The following is a 19,872-nucleotide window of genomic DNA, read 5'->3' on the forward strand; positions in this document are numbered from 1 at the left end:
ACCCTCCACTGATCTGGGCTAATGGCAGAGAGGCTAAACGGAAGTCTCTATGTGTAGAAACATCTCAGCAATGATCAAGAGTAAAGGGAGGCACCTGAGTGAAACTGAAAGTGTTGTTGGAAAGGGTCAGAGTACTTATGTCAATGAGATATTTCAGTTTTTTTGTTTTTAATACAGTTGCAAACATATCTAAAAAATCTATTTCCACTTAGCCATGATGGCTTACTGAGTTTAAATTCATGAGAATAAAAGTGTTCTTTTCACAACAGGCAGCAACATAAGAAAGTTTTAAAAAGTGAAGGGTGTCAACACTTTCTGACTTTCTCTCTAGGGAGAGAAATATACTTAATTAGTCATACACAAAATGGTTTTAGATACTGGTTTGAACAGAGTTCACAAATGAATGGTAGTTTGGAAATTAAAAACATGTCACACATGGAGCAACACATAAAACGTTTATGTTTTAACAGAACCACACAGCATACAAAAGTATTTCTTTTGAAAATACAATTTTACTCTATGATGTTCATACAACTGCTTTTATTTTTTGTTTTTAAATAGGATTTTCACTGTTGAGAAAAGTTTCAACTCAAAAGCAGACTCCTCTCAGCATTGTACACATACTGGCAGTTAAAGTGAAAAATAAAAACTAAAGTTCAATATACAACACAAGATAAAAACAAACAGTAAATTGTCAAGCTCTATAATCTGGCATTCACTCATCAGAAAACTAGAAATGATACATCACAGAGGGAAGGAAAAATAACACTGGAGCCCTTTGGCATTCAATCACAATGCTCCTCTGACATTCTTTTTATTGTGTTTTGATTTGCTAGCACCTATAAAATCAAATTAAAAACAGAGTTATTAAAAGTTTATGATACTTTGATACCTGGCGTTTGCTCTCACAGTCCTCCAATTTCCTTTTCATTAAAACAATCATTGATTTTGGCGCTCAAGCTTATTTTTTTTTCCATAAGAAAGCAGATGAAGTTGAGAGACTTGGATTACAGTTTGACTTTGGATTAACTGAAGTGTGCAGAAAACCTTGATGAGCATAAGGTAGTGTTTGTTTTCTGTCTTCTAAAAAGCATTGTACAGTCACGTTATTTACATGTTCAGTATATTACAGCGCACTCTTTTTTTTACTTTCAGTAGCTTGTGTGGTGCGTTCGATGCAGTGCTCACTGTCTCCCCTATACAGAGAGGGCCCCTCCTCTTGTCCCTGTGCTTCTGTGACTTATTATCATCCTTAGATTGCTTTATGGCAGGTTTTAACTGTGAGTGGGTGATTCTGAGGGAAAGAAGGGGCCTTTGTGACGAGATCAGTGACTGAAGATTATTGAACGATCAGTCAGTTGTTAACAAGACTGTAATACTCCACAGATGAATGCATAGTGTATTTACTGCAGCGAGTACAAGATATTATTAAGAGAAGCACTAGCTCTGCTTGTGTGTTACAGTACTGCACCTTTGTGACATGATTCACCTGTCTGGAGGGAAGCTGTTATAAGTTTGGGTTAGTTGTTCTTTGGAGGCACATGGTTGATTTTTAAGGTTGCAGGCAGACATGGAGTGCTGCTTCAGTTGAGAAGAAATCAAGAAAATAGCTTTACACAGTCCATTTCTACCTGCAACTATGTGCAAGGTTTTTTTTTTCTCAGAACACAAAGTGTGCCTGATACCACGCCTCCCTGCAAGGGATTCAACTTTTTGGGGAAAAATAATATTGCTTTAATCAACCCCTAAATCATTCAAGCAGATGTGAGGACATATTTCAACATCTCTGTGTCAGGTAGCTGATGTTAGACTACCTGTCTGGTCCCCTTTTGTCAGTTTGATGGATTCAAAACAAGCACTTGATTATTTCGAGATTTGTGAGCACGGGCCTTACTGTAGGTAAACTGGATGTAAGCAATATGAACGCAGCTTTGCCTACTAAAATCCAGTCGCTTCTGCATTTAAGCACAGGATACCAGGTGTTTAATAGGCTGACTAAAGACCAACCGTTTTGACACTGATCTAGATAAGGCCCTGTGTGTTCTTATGGGCTAACAAGGCTGTGATACATGGGCAGTTTTTGAGGCAATGTTGAGCAGCATTTATTCCCATATCTTCTGCCTAGTAGAGGTGTTGCTTATTGGTTGATTTACAGTACTGTGAAATTCCCTGCTTGTGCCTCTAGGCAGCAGTGTCATCCCAGTAAAAAGACAGGGTCCTGGGCTAAGGCTCTGGCTGCACAATGATAGCGGGTCAAGCTTTTTTTTTCATTCCAATCTAAAACATCTCCCCACTGGTCAAAAACTTTTATAAATATGTTGGAAATTATTCTCATTGCCTCAAAGAACTGCTAATGGATCAGTTTTGGCAGACTGGTTGCTGTCACTGGAGAGAGTCCAGCAGGGGGCAGGAGTGTGAGCGGATGTCGTTGTGTTTGTGAATGGCCTGGTCCAAGTCCAGGGACCGTCCATTTACACTGACCTCCATACAGCCGCTATAGGAAGCAGATACCAGCGTGGACACCAGAGGAACGTCTGAGGAAGAGAAATGATAGAAAATAACAAACATGAACTTTATCAGTGCTTAGTGTAACAATTATCGTAAAAACAGTTTATGTTTGTTGACAGACTCGAGTCACTGAGCACGAATACTAGAAAACTGTTATTAAAGTGTTTACTTTGGTGAAACTGACAAAATCCTTATTGTGCTTTCTTTTCAGTTTTGGGAAACTGGATAGTGTCTTGCTAGAACTAACTTCACTTACAACATTGTCATGGTTGGGTATAAACAGTATGTGAGACACTAATAATTGGAAGAACTGGGAATCATTGGCTCTTCTCATCAGACATTACAGTGCTTTTCCACAATGTGGCATTGGCTCAATTCGTCCTGATTTTACTCGTTCTTTTATCAACATTTTGTTTTTGTCCGTCAGGGATTGTACCTGCTTCTTGATACTATTTCTAATTTCCCCTCTGGCAAGGTTCCATGTGAGCTGAGCCAATACTAAATTGTGATGTCTGAACACTGCCACTACTGAGTGGTCAGAGAATATCGTCACTTGGAGCATCACAGGTCACAATCAGACCCTTTTTATCATTGACTTTGTAATTTGTACTGCAGTACAACTTCCCAAACTATTCTGTATTTTCAAAACATTTTTATCTCCCTGCTTTCAATCTTCTCTGGAACAAAACTCCTTGCTGAGGAGACTCATACTCAGCCTCAGACTGACAACCAAGTGCATTATCGCGTCGGTATCCTCCATTGGATCTCACTACAGTTTTGTGCAAACATATTATGATGACTCCACCAATGTTGAACAAGTATTAAAGTATATAAAATTATGGACAACAAAGTGCAAAAACAGATTGTAGTTGAGGAGAGTTGAGCAGGTATCTCATATGGAAAAGAATTAAAAGATGATGAAAAGATGATCTAGAGTCTGGGAGAACAAAGAAAGCTTTAACTGAGAGAGTTTGAAGGGGACATATTATTCAAGAATCACTTTTTCAGGCTTTTATAACGCAAATATGTGCCCCTGGCCTGCCCATAATCCCCTCAAGTACCAGAAAAATTCATTCCCTCTCCCCCTCTGTCTCTCCATCTTTCAGAAAATGTGTGCTGAAACAAGCCGTTCTCAGATTTTACATCTAGTGACCCCACCAGGTGCCCTTAGCACCCGTCCCCAGGTTTGGTTGGCCCTCCTCAACTTGGAGGAAAGTTGTTTTGGGGACCTCTGAGAACAATATAAACTTGTCTTAAAAGGGTAAAATATGTCACCTTTAAAGGAAAACATCTTTATGTTAGTCAATTGATCAATGCACAAAAAGTGGTTGTCCACCTTATTCCTGGCTTACTATGGTAATTTAGCACCAACAGCGGTTGTTTTGACATTAATAAATTCTCAGTTTGGTAATTACTGCCTCATTCTTTTAGATAAAGCATCCACCTAAGTGTTTTTAAAAGCTGAAAGTTATAGGTTATTTGAGTTGCTCAGTTCATGTTACCAATAACTACACAAAGTTAAATATGTGTCTTTAATATCTATTCAAACACGCTTTTCCCTGTCTGAATGCATCAGAGATGTGATTGTTTTCATATTAATTTAATATCAATTCTTAATTCAGAATTTTAAATTTAACAAATTGAAGAACTGACCAAGTGAAAAGTGGATATAAATAAAGCTCAGGTATCAAAGAGGGACTAGTCGGTGAAATAAGAATTTCAAAAACCCCACAAACTTAAGAGAGCAATGTTAAAGTTCTGACTGGGTTGTACAAGTATGTCATGTCATGTCCCACCTCCTTTAGCTAAATGCGATCATCCATATTGAACTGCAAAAACTACAATACAAAGCTGATAAATTAGCTAAATATTATAGTACAGTGAAATAATTGAAAGTGGTATATTTTATCCAAAATTATAAAAAATATTCTTAAATTGAGTTCAATTTAAAATAAAACCATAGCTATTAAGTGAGATTTGTGCTGAAATGAAAGTAAAAAACTCCTTAAAATGTAAATTTTGACATGGTTGTTTGTGCAACATCATGTACACTAACCACCTCCAGGGATGTGGGAGTCCCCGGTCTTTGGCACTGAAAACTGAGAACCCCTGCTTTCGTGTATCTTATCAGAGGCAATTTCTTTATTTTGTCCTCTTAATAGAATGTGGAGTAATAATGATATTATCCAGTTTGAGATTTAACAGATCATGTTTACCCAAATCACTCCATTAATCAGGATTAGCATCTTGTTACTCTGCTAAATCCTGGTTTCAGGGCACTGGTGTGGCTCAGTGGGTAGAGAAGAGGCTATAGTCCTCAATGCACTGGTTGTGGGACCAATTCCTGGTCTCAGCACATGTCTTCCCCCATTCTCCCTATATTTCCCCATCTCTCTGCAGCTGTCCTATCAAAATAAATTCAACCCCCCCCACCCCCACCCCCCACCCCCCCCCCTCCTGGTTTCATAGAAGTTGCAGGAAGTCACTCCCACAATTCACACAATGTATCCTGAAGGCTAGGAATAAGGTGGATAACAACCTTAGTATTGTTTTAAGTTAATAGTGTGCATGTTAATGTTAGACTTGATTTCTCCTTTTGAATGTGTCTTCGGTTTTCACATTAATGTTAAATTGTATCTGCCAGGTTAAAATTTTTCTATAGCTATTCTTCCTAAAAAAGCATCACTACTATACTTTTTTGGCACACTACACTAATATTTCAATTATTGTGTACTTAAACATGCAAAATATGTGGATACTGTCTACACACCTACAACTACAATACTTAAGTGACTTTACCTGGTATGCCTCCTATAAAGGTGGTTGACTGTGACAGAATATCAACAGGAACTTCAGCGTCTTCACTACGCCCAGGGCGCCCGTCAACCAGCAGCTGGGTTTGGTTGTTTGAGACTGTCACCTGGATTTCATGACTCTCTCCATCACACAGGGGTGCAGGAGAGCTGGCAATGATAACATCATCTACAGACACTAGAATGAACTGAAAAGACACACAACACAAAAGGTCAGCTCTGAGATCAAACAGCAACACAAATCCTACAGTGACGGGAACAGGCTATGCTTTTAAGTGCTTACATCTCGCCATTCATCAGTGAGGGGATTATAGTCTGCCAGAGCAATGGAGAGAGGGACTCTGTCCTGGTAAACAAGTGCAAACAGCACTCCCATAGCAGAGGTTGGACGTAGGAAAAACCGGACGCTCAGATTCTGTGACTCTGGAGAGAAAACAGCAGGTCATGAACTTTATGACAAACAAAAAGGAGGCAAATTGTTGACTAAAGAGTAGGCAAAAATGGAGGCCAACAAACTTTATACCCAAACAAATTAAACATTAACTAATGACTTCAGGAAGAAGCACGTAGGATCAGTTACATCATCTCAGCCCTGCTTTGTATGACTCACTACAAATGCACACGCAAACACAAAATGTACCATAGCTGATGTTGAAGAGAGCGAAGCCTGTGCCGGGGTAATACGCTCCAGGATCCTCTGTGCTGAAACACTGCATGTTTTCATTGGCACGAACGGTTTCCTGTATGGATGTATCTTCTCCCGTCAACCACCTCCACTCCTTCATACAGCCATCCAGACGTGGGTTCACCTACGTCACGCAGCAGCAGAGAAATGTGGAAAGAACATCTCGTTTTGGAACACACTGAGGAAAACACACAAGCACATATAAATAAACATACCTGATTGACAAGGCCGTCTTCTCTGAAGGGGACTCCTCCCACAGTGAGGTTGAGCTCATGCATCCCCTTCTTTAGTGTGAACAGATCACCGTTTACTGCAATCTTCATCACAGCCTCTCTGTCAATTTTAATAACTAGACTCCGCCCCTGCTCCTCCACTGAGATCTGAGATGAAAAAAAGACATTAAATCTGCTGACTAAAACCTGTAAGTACATAGAAGTATTTTCCTGCTAATGAAATATACCACCAACCTTTCTCCACTGGCCATCGTTGACGACAGGCCCGCTGCTGGTGACCCTGCTTACTGTGCCATATTTTAACTGTAGCTCCAACTTCCCATGATGCATTGCTAACACAATCCAGGAGCTGTTAAGATGACCTCCAGCAAAGAATATCACCCCTTCAGGGTCGTAGGTGCGGAAGTCAAATTCAGCTGAAAAGCTGTATTAAAATAAAGCGGGGAATGACAAAGCACGTGAGAAACAGGAGAGACACACAATTCCTTTTTAAAACTTTTTATCTGCCTCCCCTTCCACTGTCAAAACAAAGTGAATGGCATTTTTCCAAACGGATGTTGGAATTAGAAGCATCTACAACAATCCTACTGTGCAACTACTAACATTAAAACCCCCCCCCAGACATTGGACGAACTGATTCTCTGGGCTAGCTTTACACTTGAAGGGTTCAGTCAGCCTCTAAGTCACTACATTTCAAACACAGTAACTCACTTACCCAGTTTGAATCTTTCGGCGGAAACGCAGCCTCACCACCGGCACACCACTGAACATGCGGCCAAGGTAGAGAGATCGAGAGTTTTTTTTCAGAGATGGTGACATACAGGGAGTCAGGGGCTGTCAAACACAGAGAACAAGTCCCAGATAACGTACTCTGCACCATGGAAACCCTTTATTTAACCATAAACTGTCTCATCTATATTATGTAACAGATCAGAAGAGTAGTTTCATATTTTAATAATAGAAGTGAGAGTTTATAAGATTACCACAGTTCAACAGTTCATGTGTTTCACCTTACAGCTCCTGAGGTCCTGGCTCAGCTTCATGCCCTGACGACCATCGCAGTAGCATCGGAAACTCCCCGGAGTGTTCAGACACTCCTCCGCACACACACCTGTCACACACTCATCCACATCTGACAGGTGACAGCAGGTAGAAGAGATAAAAGAGAAGGAGAGATGAAAGTCATGAGTGGAGTAGAAAGAGTTATGATTCATCAGAGCCTGATTTATAGCTCTACATTGAATCTAAGTTCATGTGACCCTGAGAAGACACTCATAGCCCAATGTTCGTCAACACAACACACCACTCAAGCCCTGTGATTGGTCTGCTGGACTAACTGGGGTGACTGCCAGTCCCTCAGTAATGTTTACAGATATATTATGTGTGCTCTGGTGAGAGCTACACAGACACAATGCCTATTACAGTATAGCTCTGGCAAATATTCAACACAAGTATAAGCCATGTTTTACAGAGAGTTCAAGAAAAAAAACATGAACTTCCAGTTACCTTCACAACATGTAAAAAAAATTTATCAGAATTCTTTCTTGTCAACATATCAAGGAACGCAAACAACACTTTAGTCGAGTGGTCATTGACGTTGTCTGGGTGGTATTGGCTTAGCTCTGTATACAACCTTACATGGCCATGAGAAGGTTAGCTATAACAAACTTGAATTCTCAGAGGAAGAACACTGAGGTTATAAAAAGTCTGGCTCTGCAGCAAAGAAAAACAGTTTAAATGACTGATTTATGTTATCTTATTGGACAGATGACAGACATTATCGGCCTTTGCTGGGTATTAAATTGTGTGTTGGGTGTGTCTAACTAATTCTGCTTACTAGGGATTTAGTGAAAGACATGGAATTACATTTGTTCATCTTGTGCTCTTGCATACTGTAATGTCCACAACCACTTGATGATTTGGTGTCAATAATGTAGTAGTACTGATAGTGTTCTTGATTACAGCAATTAAGAACTCATTTGCTCACCCTGAACAAATTTTACATGATATAGATCCTTCACTGATAAGAATGCCCATAAAACGCATCACATGTTCAGTCTGTGTATCTTACTCCTGAACTTAGTCTAAAAGCTTCAAGACCGTGACCTGTCACCTACTTGTACAAAATTGCTCCAAATGTCTTGGCATTCCTTTCCTGACCTCACAACACAGCTGCATCAAGTCCTGCTGAGGCTAAAGCTGCTCCTCACTCAGTTCTCATGAAACTGATGTGTGTTTGTGCATTTCCATATACACACACTTACCGACACAGGTTTTGGTTTCATTGTCATAGGAATAGCCGGCATTGCACAAGCATTCGTAGCTTCCCTCTTTATTCTCACACCGCGCTGTTCCACAAACGCCTGGGTCCTCGCACTCGTCCACGTCTAGAAGAGACAAACTGTAGTCAGTAAATTCAACAGAAGCAACAAGAAGAGTGCAGTTTCAGCTGGAAAGATAAGATCTGAGGAGGTTATTTGTTCCTTGCTTATTATTGTCATCAACAACTTCAGAAATGGAAAATCAAACCCCTTGATCATTTGAATTAAAACATAATGAACTTTCCCCAAAGCTGATCAAAAGTGAAAGCAAAAGATTTTCTTTTCTACAGTGTAATGTATAGAAAACTAGAAAACTTGAAGAAATATCTACACTTTAGAGCTATTTTTTTGTTTTCTATTACAATGGATAAAATGCAAACAGATATTTTTATTTCGTAGTTATTTCTATATGGGCTTGTAATTCAGAGGGTCTTTAAGGCTCAAATGTTTGTCTTATTTGTTGAGTCATAATTTATTCCTAACCAGCAATTACACTTATGTAACAAGACAGACTGGATCACTACAAGGACCACAACCAAGAAAAACTCTCAGATCCTCAAATATGAAAGGCAATGACTGCATTAATAATTCATTATTACATATTTCAAGTGTGTTTTATGTTCAACTGGCATGACTTCAGTTAATAGTCAATCAGCGTCTATATTTTGTGGCTTACCATTGCACATGTGGCGTCCCACCAGCATGTAGCCCTGGTGACAGGAGCAGCGGTAACTGCCCATGGTGTTGTTGCACTCATGGTCACACCCTCCGTTTCTCTTGGTGCACTCGTCGACATCTGCAAATAGGAGGGTGGTGCGGTCAACGTGAGCACAGGGAAAATGTTCATCATGGGCTGTGTACAGCATTATGCTATTTGGCTCGTGTTGAGATTTCCACCACTGCTACAGAATCACACTTTGAAAGTCTGATATTCTTAAGAAAGAAAGTTGAAAAAAGTTTAGAAAGTTCACTTAAAAAATCTATGAATTAGTATTCATAGTCTACTGACTGACAAATAACTAACAGATTATGTCAATGCAGCTGAGTGCTGCAGCTGAGTGTTTGGAGGAGTGTGGTCTCAAAGTGGAAAAGGCTCGGTCGGAGTCAAACTGAATCTGTTTTGGTTTCCTCTCACAGTCAGGTGGCAGGATGAGTCACAGTGGAAATGTGTGGAATGATGGCTTACCATAAATCAGAGAAACATGTTTCCCTCTCTCACTGGAATTGTGTGTATATGTATATATATTATGTGTGCTTTTCAGTTCCTGTTAAACACTTAATATTTGCTACATTCTTCTAAAAGTGGAATCCTTTTCACTTTTGTTTCAGAAGAAAGCATTTTCCCACATCTATAAACGGCAACCAGCTTTGACCTCTAAAAAAGACAGATTCCTGTACATGCAGTTCATATTGTGCTGACACTCCATTAACACATCATTAACAACAGCAGCAGATGGATATTAAAAGGCAAGCCAGCGACTGTAAGATAAAATTGAAACAGTAGCGCAAGAAGCAGAGGTGAAAGGCCAAAAACAACATGGAAACAATACAAGTATGTAACTATTGAAAGTGATGGGAAGCCAGATCTTTCTATCAGTGGCTGTGATGGGACTTGGCTGTCATAAGCAAGGTCAGAGTGACTTTAAAATCTGTTTGCTGGAATGACACTGAGTGACAGTGCAAAAAGTGTCAACTTCTCGTAGAGATGATTTTACCTTCCTCACAAGTGGCTCCAGTCCAGCCTGTGAAGCAGTGACAAAGGAAGTCGCCCTTTTTGTCCTCACAGCGCACCGTACCTCTGGGATTACAGGGGGGTGGAGAGCACTGGTCTGGAATATCTTGTAGTGTGAGAAAAAAACACAGAGACAGACAGACACAGACAAAGTAGAGTAGTTAAAGCTTTAATATTGAGTCTGTTAAGTGGATGAATGCAGTTAGTGTAACTATACACTGATATGAGACAGCAGAAGGGCATCTCTTATGTTCTGCATATCAGGAGTTCAATATAAATAGACTAATGCTGGCTCAGCGCTTCTGTCAGAGATGCCCTAATTCCATCTTTGCCAGCATACCTGTCCTCTAGCTGACAGAAAAACAAGATCAAATCGATATTTAACTCAGTACTTTTTGCCAATCTGTCTCTCAGAAAAAAATACTTGAGCTTTCCCTTTCAGTGCAGGCTTGTGTTAGTGAGCACATGTGCAAATCTTTTCTCCCTCCACACAGTTTCCTTTCCTGAGCAGTGTTTTTGACTGCTCAACAAGTCTAGACATGTTAGCTGGAGCAGAGAGAGAGAAAAGGACAGTGTCAGGAGAAAAATGAGGAGAACAGGAGTGAGATAAGCTCAAATGTGAACACCAGGCTGCTGGTTTGAACTGTGCATATAATACTTTAATTTAAATTTGTTTTAAGAGAAATCAACATTTTTCACATATCACTTAGCAGTGAAGCTGATCTACAATAACAACATGCTCACTCTATCAATAAAAATAAACTGCCAACTAATAGTAATGATGTTTACAGACTCTAGCAGTGATAATCTAAATAGACAGTGATAACAAACTAAACTTAAAACAAAAAGTGAGGAAATTTGTGTTGGTATATTGTTTCTTTGTTGTAACAGCGCTTCTTGGTAATAAATCTTATACCGCTGGAAAGCCTGTTTATTACCCTTTTAAATGATGCCAAATTTGTAGGGAACATGCATTTGTGGGATGAGCAGCAGAGCTGAGTGTGTGGGTTGCATCCATGAAAAATGTGTCAAATCTTCTCTGCCAATGCTAAACAGCCTATTTTGCCATTGCTATTAACTCTTGTTTTGAGCTTCTGGTAGCCCCAGGTGCTGCCAATCAGATGCCTGATTGGCAGCACCTGTGAGCATGGGCGCTGCTACAGTGGTCAGTAGATGTCTGCTTCAAGAATCAGCATGCCACGTTTGACTGATAAGGATAGGGCCCATCGGTTGGGCAACGTCAAGCTGGTGTTCCACAAAACCAAGTTGCGGCATTGTTTGGAGTGAACCCTAGTACCATCTCCAAACTGAAGGCCAAGTTCCATATAACGGGGAATGTCAGAGACAGGCAGTGAAGTGGGCATCTCAAGAAGATGACAACCCAAGAATACCACTTTCTCACCCAGTCAGCAAGAACTCTATCCTCCAAGATGACAACGCTCGACCCCAGAGAGTGGGGTTTATCAGAGACTACCTCCAGAATTTGAGAGGAGAGGATGGAATGGCCTGCCAGCAGTCCTGACCTCAACCCCATTAAACACTTGTGGGATCAGCTTGAGCGTGCTGTTTGTGCCAGAGTGACCAACACAACCATGTTGGCTGACTTGCCACAAATGCTGGTTGAAGAATGGGATGCCATCCCACAGCAGTGTGTGACCAGGCTGGTGACCAGCATGAGGAGGAGGAGCCAGGCTGTTGTGGCTGTGTATGGTTCTTCCACACGCTACTAAGGCTCCTGTTTGTTAAATTGTCAATATGTCTTGTTTCTTAAAACTTCAATCATCCAATCTACCAAACGCCAAACAAGAGTCAATGGCAGAATAAGCTGTTTGGCATTGGCAGAGAGGATTTGACACATTTTTCATGGCTGCAACCCACACACTCAGCTCTGCTGCTCATCCCACAAATGCATGTTCCTTACAAATGCAGCACCATTTTAAAGGGTAATAAACAGGCTTTCCAACGGTATAAGATTTATTACCAAGAAGCATTGTTACAACAAAGAAATAATGTACCAAACACAAATTTCCTTACTTTTTGTTCTAAGTTTAGATTAATCAAGTTTGAGACAAGAAAATAAAATGCCTGTTATCTCAAGAAAACTGGTACCAGTGAGCTACTATGATGCTTTGAATAAATGTGCGGTGCATCCAACTTAAAGAAATATGTCTGTAGCAACATAGAAATAAAAGAGGATGATTCCCTTCTCACAGCAACATCAAATCGTTTTTATCTACCTTTAGTTAATACCAGTGGCAGTGGCAACTCATTGATATTTTTTTTGCATATGAAATGATATAAAATGCCATAGTTGATCATAGGGAACTATTTAGTTTTGATATGAAAAAGAGACTAAGCAAAAGGGCTAAGCAAAGCAAAATTAAAACCACAGATGCACCAACTTCCAAAAGTAGGGCAAGTACCAATACCCATTTCCAACATAGCAATTTAGCCGATGTCGACATTAATGTTTTTTTCCATCACTAGTGTGCCAACATTTCCTCAACTTTTGACCTTGAAAGCAGAGCAGAGTTTGTCTAACCGGTCACTTTTTCTGCCCAGTTATAAACTCTTATTTGAATTGGCAGCTAGGTATACCAGATACCAGGATAAAATTGACAGGAAACTAAGGCTGAACAATTTGCAAAAATAATGTAACTGCGATTTTTTTCCCAAAAATTGTGATTGTGATTTAATATGCAATCATTCTTGGGTTAATCTTGGGATTTTTTGACAAATTCAAGCAATAAATAATTCCATAAATAAGACCATGTGTATTGAAAACAATCAAATTATTTCAGAAGCAATTAATCCATGTTAGCATGAATCTGAATATGGGGGTGCAACAAACTTTAAGGTATAAAGGAGGTGGCTGGGGTGGGGGAGATGAGGCTGGCTACCAGCTGATCGCAGCTAGGGTATGACTTTCGTGTAGTAACACTAGTCTTCCTCAGTTTTAGATAGAAATTATTTTGCTCGTGTTGCAAATGTGATGTCATTTTCTTTGTTTAAGGGCATTATCATTTTTGTGTCACTCATTTTGATTAAGAAAAAACATAAACATAAAAACATAAAACACAAAAAGGAGGATTTTTGTAAACCATTATGAAAAATTGACACTTGAATGTTTGCATAGTGTGCATAAAATCTCTGCTGCAAAAAAAATTGATTTATTAAACAGGTATTTTGACACATTTCAAGTTCAAGAAATATTGCAACCACTGCGATTTGAGAATTGCAGCAGGTCATACTGCGATTTAATCTTATTTGCGATTAATTGCCCAGCCCTTCTGGAAACAACAGATAAACAGCAGAACTTTTATCTGTTCATGCCACATTATTTGGCTGATGTTTATAAACCAGGCTGATACTGGTTGATACTAATGTTAAACCAATGTATCTGTGCATCCCTAATAAAAAGAGTGCTGGCAAAGCACAGCAAATTTTGGGAGAGGACTTCCAGGTAATTTTGAGGCTAGAAATGAATCTACACCAATTTTACGACAACCAAAACAGGCAAGAATGTTAGACTACCTGTATAACAATGGTTATCAAACAGACAGCCAAACTCCTTCCTTTTCCTTTTTTTAAACATATCTCACCTACGTGAGATGGGTTTTTCTGTGTGAATCTATTTTCGTATATGGGTTGATGTGTATGGTGAGGGGTGGTTAGGGGGTTTGAAAATATTTTGATGTGCCCAAGGGGAGCTGGCAGAAAAAAAGTTTTGGAGCTGCTGCAATATTTGAGACCGATCTGTCCAAAGTTTCTTGTTAGTGATATGTTGGGGTCTGTGAGCAAGCAGGGCTAGTAGCAAGAGCCTAACTTGTTTCCTCTGCTAGAATTTTAGAGGCCCCTGAACAGCACATTAAACCTTAAATTTATTTAATAAATCACACCTTGTGGACTACACAAAAAACAATTTAGGAAAGCTCGCTCAAGTTTAGAGAACAGCAGCTATTCCTATCACATACTAGAGAATGGGTAAATGTATTTTAAATGACTATCTTTCAGGAAAATGCTGACCAATCAAGAGAAACAGACAAGAGGAAGGAGACTAAACACTGTCTTTTGAGCTCAACACACAATTTGCTTTGCTATGTGCAAATATGAAGCTCACATCTTTCCCGAACATGCCATGTTTATCACACTAAATGTCAGCAATGTTTTATAAATGGAATGTGTGGTATTTCATGATCTGCACTAAAAGCAGTGCAGGAGACAGATGGGCAGAGATTTGAGTAAGGGAGATAAGAAAGGGGTGGTGAGAGAGATAGGGTGTGCTGACGGATAAAAAGAAAAAAAAGAGCTGCCATGCCACGATGCTGCAGCTGAGTCATGGAAACCCCCCCTCGAGGTTCCTCAGCCAATAGCAGCAAAGCCGGGTCGCTCCCTGTATCCTGATGCAGCAGAAATCCTGTGCTCCACTCACGTCAAACCATTCTGCCACGTCACTGAAGAGCTGCAGCAGCCACCCAGTGAGAGTGCGAGTGGGCTAGTGTGTGACGATTGAAGGGGTGTGTCACTCATTCACCAATGTGCAGCATCACTAAAGCAGAGTGCTGCAATGTTGCTCATAGATACCTGGGCTCACAAAGACATTCCAAACACTCACTCCCCTTCAAAGTCAAAGGTTAGGTGTGTCACGCTAAGAAATCTGACCAAAGATCCACAGCACCTGCTCATTATCGTTCCTTTTTACTACCACAATGCAGAGCAGTGATGCTGCAGTGCAGTCCTGCCCTGCACAACAACTGTCTGCCTCTCTCTGCATGTAATAACAGATTTTCTAAAACAGTGAACAGACAGAAAGGGTGAGAACGACACAATCTTTCATCAAGCTCTAAAATTAGTCAGAATACAAATTATAAAGTATGAAACTTACTGTGGACACATGTAATCAGATCCTGCTTCTTCCTTTCAGCATCACCAAACTTCTCCACACACGCTAGACAGAAACAACAATGAAATTAAATCAAAGGATTTTACAGTTTACAAAAATATGATTGGTTCTTTTGTCAAAAGCTTCAGACATAAATAATTTCTTACCTAAATACTTTGGATAGAAGTAGTCCTAAATTAGGGAGAACAGATGTAAACAGAAAGGGATAAAGTTACATAGTCATATAAACAAAACCCAAAACAGAGAAAGATAATCCAGATAAATGCTTTGGTGGTTCTATCAATACTTGACATAATCTATGATTTGCTTCTAGGCTCACAGGAGTTCAAAGTAATTTACGAACAATCATTAATTTGCCTTAGACATTGTGTGTGTTAGAATGTGTGTGGTTAGTACCCAGAGAGAGATTACATTATGATAACTCTAATCTGTCTCTAATGGGTGTCGCCCTTTTGCCAAAGGCTTCCTAAGAATTCTCTGCATTCCTGATAGTAGTAGCATCCCACCCACCTCCTGGCTGCAGTAATTCTCCACATTTGGGTCAGAATTTTTTGGGAAGTTTAGCACCTGAGGCACAGAAACTGCAGCAGGAGTCACATGCAGGTGAAGAAAAGTATCTTGCAAAAATTGATGATCATGTGGTGAGAACTCAGACAGAGCTAGTTTATGGCTATACATAAACTAACATAATATTCAAATGTGAAACATTTTCATCGGCTATCTTTCTCACTTCAAAGTTCACCTGACAAGCAAGAGACCAAAAAGTTGGTGTGATTGCGTGATTCCAAGGATTATCACAAGTATCAAGGGACACCCCACTCTCTCTTCTCTGCAGAGCCAGGAAGCCGCAGCAGAAGGAAATGCAGAGTCAGAGACAAGCACTTTGAGAATGAATAATGCAGCTATGAATGAGACAGCAGCTTTGTAGCACGGCATGAAATAAAAGTTCAATCTTAAAAAATGCTTTTGTGCTGGTGGTGTTCATCCAGCTGATTAAAACGCAACTTGAAGGGCCATCACCTGACTTCACCTTTTCCGCTAAAGTCTCTGAACCCAGCTCAGTCTCCCTTTAATCCTCCCTCCCAGGGCTGTCATGATGTCTCTCCATTTGGCTAATCTTACAAGTAATCACTGAGTCATCGATTGCCTAATTCTCTGTTTCCAACAGGATTCCCAACACTAAAACTTCTTAAATAAGAGAAATCGTTAAAAAGAATAGAATTAGAGACACATTGCTAACACTTCACTCCATTATAAATCAAGCAGCATTACTGCAAATATAAAAAGAAAACAATAAACAATGATAGGAAGCACTTGTTGCTGATATTTCTAAGGGGCCGGGTCACAGTCTGCACTGAAAATGACCCACTGTATTATACCTTAGCAGTATTCTCATACGCAAATGCAACACACTCCAGATCGATTTCTTTTGATAGTTTTGCAAGACACTCTCAAACTGAAGCTGCACGTTTTCTGACACGTTGCATTATTTATACCTCTGTTTTTTTGCATAAACAATAGGCTTATTTGGTGACATGGATGGAAAGGTTAATCTGCACATATATGAATGCAGACTAGAAACTAATCGCTGCTAAATGTTTCTGAGCACACACAGTGTTTCAGTTTGTTTGTTGGTAAACACCAAATGGAAAAGGTGGGCGGGAGCATAAATGCAGATTAGTGACGTCGTGTGCACTGCTGTGTTCAATGAAACACGCAACTTACCACATGCTCCCTCTCTGACGGGAAACTGCTAATCAGCTCCCAAAGAGTCCAATCAGAATCACATGTATGTTTAAGAGGAGGCACATATTGCAATACAGATGTCCAAATGGAGACAAGAGAAGACATCCAGGTGTTTCATATATTTGAAAGACCTAGAGTCTGGCTGTGGGTTGGCTGATGGAAGAAAACGAACAACTAATGAAACCTAAAAAAGAAGACCCACAAGTGGCTGTGTGCAAGTTATGGGAAAAGAAAAGCTTCAACTGAATTTCACAAACCTGAGCTTAGTCACAATGATTCAGTCTGTCACAGAAATAAACAAAAGGAAAAGAGGCCAAGTTTTTGACATGGGAGTATTACTGTATGTGTTCTGACAGCAATCAGTGTTTTGGACTTATTGGAGCATGAACACCGACAGCCCAGACAGTGAATCATTAGTCTACTGGTACATTACCATCATCAAGCTGCAGTCAGTATGAACATGATGTAAACAACAGACTTTGCAGCTTTAGGTTTTTGGTTAAACTGCAGTGCTGGAGAAACAAACAGTATATTTTAACTATGTATGGACTGGCATTCTCTGTTATCTTAATGGACAGGATGCCACATGAAGGTGTGGTGTAGCATTGCTTTAAAATGGAGAAACCTGCACGCAATCTTGACTAAAAAATAAAACTTTTTACTATAGTTAGGTGTCACGATATATGGTATACTCACGGTCTCTGGGTCGTTTTCAAACACTTCTCTGGCCTCCTCTTTGGTGCACTTCTCTTCAACACATTCCCTCTCCAAGTGCCCTTGCTTCGTCTCCTCAAAAACTTGATTTGCTCTCCGGTGTCTGCTCAGAAACTGGTTTGCCTCTTGGTGAGACAGTGAAACTATAAAAAAGAGGTAAGACACTTAGAGGAATGCGTTAATTAATACACAAGAGCAATAGAAGGTCAAATATTTTTGTTTTGCAACATTTGGGTTACTTAAAAACAAAACACTTAAGGAGCGGTTGCGAAATATCAGCCGTTTAAGAACCGTTAATGACGTTGGGGCATGTATCATCACCAGCTTGAACACAAATGTCAAAGGGGACTTAGCGGGCTAGCTAGCCACCTAGCATGTAACTGTTTACTTACTGCTGTCGGACCAGCGGACAACCAGCAGGATTAGCAGGGCTGCTGATGAAAGGGACTTTGTCGGGGTCAACCGCATTGTTTAACCGCTGTGTCTGCGCCAAGCTTTATAAACTTTCTCCTCTCTGTCTCCCCCAATCTTTCAATGTCACTGCTGTTTGCACCAAGTCGAGGCTAACGTTTCAGCGAAACACTGCAGGTATTTCTCAGGTACTTCCGACCGCTGGTCGTTTACGTCTTTTGATCTAAAATCACTGCCGCGGAGCGTCGCGTGCTAAAACTGTCGTGCGTTATCCCCGCATATTGTACGCCATACGGGCAAATTAAGCGTTCGTTATCCTTTTTCCTGCGGCTCAGCTCGTCCCCATTGCGGTCTGCACTTTATTTTTGACCCTTCTCGCGTGTATCTCTGTCCGGACTGTAGTATCCACTCTGCGGAGAGAAAGACTGCAAGCCTCTTGCTGCTTCAGGAGGGGGTGTAGCTCTGAAAAGTGCAGGCTAGAGTTTGTACCGATGCAGCCCTTCAGACACCTCTCCTTCATCCCTCCCCTCCCTCCTCCACTATGTGTGTGTGTGCTCCAAGTATCACACTGGAGGGAAATTAAAGCTAAGTATTCAACGGTAGGCTTTAATCATTATAATTTTTAAAAAATATAATAGTGATTTACCTAGCCTTAGTGGTAAATTTTTGAAGTTGTAAAAAGTTAAGAAGTACTTTCTCTCAAGTTAAATTGTTGAATAATCTTTTGATTTGGTGGCATTATTAGTATAGTGAAGCATCTAAATGAATTAAAGTAAGTAGTGAATGATTAATAAATCTAGATTAGACGAATAAGAATAATAGATACAGTGCCCAAAAAATGTGTTAACCTCTTGAATGTTTTACCCTTTCACTGATCTTCTAAATCAACCATGGCAAATATGATTTGGCTTTGTTTTTTTTTTGTTTTTTTGTTTTTTTTTGCAAAAGAAACCCCTTAAATGTAAAAATGAAAACAGATTTCTCCTAGGTAATGTCAATTAAATAAAAATGTGTTAGGTGAAATAAGTGACTGCATAAATATTCACCCCCTTCAAGTAAGAAATTGGTAGATATACCTTAGGCTACAATCACAACACTGAGTCTGTGTGGGTAGGTCTCAATCAGGCTTGCACATCTGGATGCTGCAATTTTACTCCATTCCTCTTTGAAAACCTGCTCAAGCTCTGTCAGGTCACACGGGTATCAGGCATGAACAGCCTGAGCAATCAGACAATAAAGTCTTATCTTAAGATTGTCCTCTAGAAATTTCCTATATTTTGCCATATACATTTTACCCTATACCTTTGTAAGCCTTTAAAGGGAGCAAGCTATTTTTAGCCGAGTTCGGAGCTGGAGTGCCAACTCAATGGAGTCTTACGGTATTCCGGCTTTCCCTCATCAAACTCATCAAATACACAATCCAACAACTCCAAAATGGTCTCGTGGACAAGTTGTGACCTGCACATTCACTACGCTATGAAATAATAACATATGATTATGTAACATTATGACACATGAAGCAAATACTCGCAACTACTTTCTGAGTAAACCACTGGGCGGAGTGACACAGTGTGCTCCTGTGGCAGTGCCGTAGTTACTTGGTAGTTTCGGCTTTGCATTTAGTTTAAAACATCTTCATCTCGTAATGGTCCATGATTATTTCATAGCGTGGTGAATGTGTAGGTCACAACTTGTCCCCAAGTGTGTTTTGGAGTCGTTGGATTGTGTATTTGATGAGTTTGATGAGGGAAAGCCATAAGACTCCATTGAGTTGACACAGTAGCTCCGAACTCGGTAGTGCCGATC

At 40.1% G+C, this 19,872-nt stretch overlaps 1 protein-coding gene across 1 annotated transcript; it reads right to left on the reverse strand.

Moving 5' to 3' along the window:
• Positions 1 to 441: 441 nt before the first annotated feature.
• gas6 (growth arrest-specific 6) lies at positions 442 to 18,545 on the reverse strand. The gene is made up of 15 exons (XM_041784646.1): positions 18,048 to 18,545; positions 17,638 to 17,798; positions 15,342 to 15,366; positions 15,178 to 15,240; positions 10,276 to 10,398; positions 9,237 to 9,356; positions 8,504 to 8,626; positions 7,250 to 7,371; positions 6,955 to 7,073; positions 6,474 to 6,663; positions 6,222 to 6,386; positions 5,962 to 6,130; positions 5,605 to 5,744; positions 5,308 to 5,509; positions 442 to 2,534 (listed from the first exon to the last, which is right to left on the reverse strand). The coding sequence occupies exons 1-15, from the start codon at positions 18,121 to 18,123 to the stop codon at positions 2,383 to 2,385; spliced, it is 1,950 nt and encodes a 649-aa protein (XP_041640580.1). The 5' UTR covers positions 18,124 to 18,545; the 3' UTR covers positions 442 to 2,382.
• Positions 18,546 to 19,872: the final 1,327 nt, after the last annotated feature.

The sequence above is a fragment of the Cheilinus undulatus genome, linkage group 1 (genome assembly GCF_018320785.1).
Source record: "Cheilinus undulatus linkage group 1, ASM1832078v1, whole genome shotgun sequence".
Lineage (NCBI taxonomy): Eukaryota > Metazoa > Chordata > Actinopteri > Labriformes > Labridae > Cheilinus > Cheilinus undulatus.